This window comes from Rhincodon typus, chromosome 40 (assembly GCF_021869965.1).
Source record: "Rhincodon typus isolate 14 chromosome 40, sRhiTyp1.1, whole genome shotgun sequence".
Taxonomy (NCBI): Eukaryota; Metazoa; Chordata; class Chondrichthyes; order Orectolobiformes; family Rhincodontidae; genus Rhincodon; species Rhincodon typus.
In genome coordinates, this window is record NC_063371.1 from 2,809,933 (window position 1) to 2,814,236 (window position 4,304).

Consider the following 4,304-nt stretch of genomic DNA (forward strand, 5'->3'; position numbering starts at 1 on the left):
TGAGGGAGTGGGCACTGTCAGAGGGTCAGTGCTGAGGGAGCGGGCACTGTCGGAGTGTCTGTGCTGAGGGAGCGCTATACTGTCACAGGGTCAGTGCTGAGGGAGTGCCGCACTGTCGGAGGGTCAGTGCTGAGGGAGCGCCGCACTGTCACAGGGTCAGTATTGAGGGAGCGCCGCACTGTCGGAGGGTCAGTGCTGAGGGAGCGCCGCGCTGATATCAGTGCTGAGGGAGCGCCGCACTGTTACAGGGTCAGTGCTGAGGGAGTGCCGCACTGTCACAGGGTCAGTGCTGAGGGAGCGCCGCACTGTCGGAGGGTCAGTGCTGAGGGAGCGCCATATTTCCTGAACTATTACACAAAATAATGAAGTAGTGGCATTTCTGCTTTGGACATCTTGTCGTAGAAGAAGACATGTTCCCGTTTCAACAAGGACAACATTGGTAAATACCCGTCCCTTCCACCTGCAGCCAGCACTAAAAGCAAACCTCCTCAGCCAGTACTGAGAGCCTCTCGAGCCACTCTTCAACTTCGGGCAGCTTGTCCTTCATGTTGATGTTTCTGTCTCTCAGTTTCTCTGCCGACTTCCTGATCTTCTTAAGAAGCATAACCTGTTGGTCATACAGCTGCTGATCGAGGGCGGTCACTTGGGGAAGCCTTTTCAACGGTGGGAAGGAGCGACTGCAATAAAGGGGGCAAGGAAAGACTACAAATCAGCACGGCCATTCATTGTTGGGTCACCACCAAGTTACCAAGCATCAAAATCTAGGAAGCTAAGTCAGTTCTTGGCCTATTATCGAGTGAATAACAGACTTAAAAATATAAAGTAAATCTCCAGAAATCTGGAGAATTGCAACTATCTGACATTATGTCACAAATTTTAGAATCAGCGCATTGCAGCATGGAAAGAGGCCCTTCAGCCTGTCTTCAAACATCTATCTCCACTAATCCATTTGGCCCCTCGAGTCTCAATAAGATACGATTAATGGTATGGCCTTGGGTATTGTTGTCCAACAGGGGAACCTGGGGGTTCAAGTACATAATTCACGAAGTTTGCGTCACAGACAGGGTGGTTAAGAAGGCGTTTGGCACGGCCTTCATTGCTCAGACCTTTGAGTATAGAAGTTGTGATGCCATGTTGAGGTTGTACAGGACATTGGTGAGGCCTCTTCTGGAGCACTGTGTCCAGTTCTGGTTTCCCTGTTATAGGAAGGATATTATTAAGCTGGAGAGGGTTCAGAAGAGATTTACCAGGATGTTGATGGGTATGGAAGGTTTGAGTTACAAAGAAAGGCTGGATAGGCTGGGAGTTTTTTCACTGGAGCATAGGAGTTTGAGAGGCGACCTTGTAGAAGTTTATAAAATAATGAGGGGTATAGATAGAGTTAATGGTCGTTGTCTTTTCCCTAGGATTTCAAGACTCGGGGGCACATTTTTAAGGTGAGAGGAGAGAGATTTAAGAAAGACATGAGGGGCAAATTTTTTACACAGGAGGGTGGTTCGGGTGTGGAATGAACTTCCTAAGGAAGTGGTGGATGTGGGCACAATTACAACGTTTAAAAAATATTTGTATACATACATGAATAGGAAAGGTTTGGAGGGATATAGGCCAAACACAGGCAGGTGGGACATGTTTAGTTCGGGATTATGTTCGGCATGGACTAGTTGAACCGAGGGTCTGTTTCCGTGCTGTGTGACTCTATGACTCCAAGATCACAGCTGATCTGTATGTGTTTCAAATTCCACCTTCCCACCTAACCTCATACAGCAGTGGTGAGTGCTTCATGAGGTTCTTTGAACAAGCAACTAAAACCTGAATAAATTGAGCAGGTACGGCACAATGCACGAGGGCGAGACCAATCCCACCATGACAGCTGGTGGGAGTTAAATCCAATTCATAAAGTCTGGAATTGAATGCTCGTCTCACAGCTGGTGATTGTGAAATTCGCATCAATTGTCATATTAAAAAAAGAAACATCTCAGTCACCAACATCCTTCAGGGAGAGGAATTGGCCATCCTCATCTGGTCTGGCCTACATATGGCTCCAGACACACAGCAATGTTTCAGTTATAAGGAGAGCCTGGGACTTTTTTCACTGGAGCCTAGGAGGTTGAGGGGTGACCTTAAAGAGGTTTATAAAATCATGAGGGGCACAGATAAGGTGAAAGACAGGTGTCTTTTCCCTAGAGTGGGGGGATTTCAAGACTAGGGGGCATACTTTTAAGATGAGAGGAGGAGTATTTAACAAAGACATGAGAGGTGATTTTTTTAAACAGAGAGTGGTTGTGTGTGGAATGAGCTGCCTGAGGGAGTGGTGGATGCGGGTACAGTTACATTTAAAAGACATTTAGATAAGTACATGAATAGGAAAGGATTTGGAGGGATTTGGGTCAAATGCAGGCAGGTGGGACTAGTTTAATCTGGGGTCATGGTCAGCATGGACTGGTTGGACTGAAGTATCTGTTTCTGTGCTGTCTGACTCTATGACTGTAATGTGGTTGACCCATGCCCCTGAAATGGCCCAGCAAGCTACTCAGTTGAAGGGTGACTAGGGATGGGCAACAAATGCCCACCTTGGCAGCAACAGTGAAATCCCATGAATGAATAGAGTAAATAACCAGAGAATCAGTGTTGAAAGGTGCCCTGTACTGTCACAAGGGAGGGGAGAGCGAAGGTTTCAATCTAACCGATCACAGAGGGCCCTCGGTGCCCAATGAGTAAGCGTTGAACCATCCATTTGGATTTTTGTGGTTTTGTCTACCACCTACCTGCAATCCTTCACGATCCGGTCAAGCATTTTCACCCACATGCTAGTGAGGCGTGTTCCTTCAGATGGCAGCGCCGTCCTGATCTCCTCCAGGTTGCCTCCCTAAAAAAAGACGCAAGAGCACTCACAGTGTGGCAAAGACATGTCAGTGACTACGACACCCACAGCCACCCGAGCAGGGGCCAGTGGTACAGAAATCCCTCGGAGACATTGGCATAGAGCAGGCATGACTGGATTGGCGCTGGTTGAACATGCGGCCTGTCGCTGTGTTCCGTGGGAACATCGAGGACCGTGAACGACGAGCATTTGATCCGCTAATGCCCACTGACAGCCCAGTGAGGAATTCGTACCCCCACTGACGTACCTCCATACCTGCCATGAGTGCCCACTCTTCGTAGGCAAAGTTGAGACATTGCCTCTTAACAGCTACGTGGTGGTTTTGGTGGTGGGTAGCTGAGGAACGATTGAGAACGGTCCATCAGATTGGCAAATCCCCTCCACCACTTCTGCCGGGAGCAGGGAATGAGTTAGCCTGAAGGCAACAGTGACAGGTCATGGGCTAGTGCCTGTTAGCTGGTTCCGCTTTGGGGATGCCATTGGGATCTCACTGGCAAAGCAGCCTCCTCCTGTTCCCATACCGTACTCCCGTGGGTTTGGAACAACCGGGGAAATGGATGGCGTCGAACTGGCTTGAAAACCAAAGCCCACAAATGAAGCAACTATCAGCTGGAGGAACAAGTCCGCCATGCAGTACATCCCTCCCAATACGCCCTGCTTCAGTTTCCCACCATCTACACAGCGAAGTGCGTCTGGTCGAAAACCTCTGAGGCCGTCTCGAGCAGATGCAACAGTGAGGAGTTGGAAAAGAGGGAGCAGCTGGAAGTATGTGGCGAGGTATTGGCGACCAGACAAATGGAGTTAACTCTCGCGGGTGATGCACATTTTATTGGAAGTGGTCCGACAAAAGGCCAATCCTGCTTCACTCTCCACAGTGGGCCCCCAAAGCACTCACCAGCTTGTCAATGATTTTGAGGAGGACGTTCAACCTGTCCAGTCTGTGCTCAATGTTTTCCCAGTGCGATGTCAGGGCGACCATGGGCTTCGTGTCACACCACGGCAGGTAGTAATAAAAGTTGCCTGCAAAGACACGGAGACCAGGAGAGATTAGTGCACCCCGTGACCAGCTGCAATCCTCATGCGCTGTTTGTTCCTTTGGCCGGTGCTTTGGAAATGCCGAAAATAACCAAGAAACGAATGTGAGCCAGATTCCAGTCACACCTTTGCTTCCCTTGTGAGCTTCTCTTGTGAGCTTTGGGGCAGGCAGGGTGGCTCAGTGGTTAGCACTTGCTGCTTCACGGCACCAGGGACCCTCGGGGGCGACTATCCGTGTGGAGTCTGCACATTCTCCCCTGTGTCTGCGTGGTTTTCCTCCAAGTGCTCCGGTCTCCACCCACAGTCCAAAGACGTGCGGGTTAGGGTGGATTGGCCATGCTAAATAGCCCATAGTGTCTAGGGATGTGCAGGTTAGGGTGGATTGGCC

General features: G+C 49.7%; 1 protein-coding gene across 1 annotated transcript in view; it reads right to left on the reverse strand.

Annotated features, from left to right (window-relative positions):
• LOC109922588 (myoferlin-like) overlaps window positions 1-4,304 on the reverse strand; it is a 78,502-nt gene that overhangs the window by 50,500 nt on the left and 23,698 nt on the right. The window contains exons 10-12 of the mRNA XM_048618490.1: window positions 3,777-3,901; window positions 2,766-2,866; window positions 485-677 (exon numbers count right to left, since the gene is read on the reverse strand). Of these exons, the coding sequence (XP_048474447.1) occupies window positions 485-677; window positions 2,766-2,866; window positions 3,777-3,901 (419 nt within the window). The remainder of the gene's footprint in view (window positions 1-484; window positions 678-2,765; window positions 2,867-3,776; window positions 3,902-4,304) is intronic.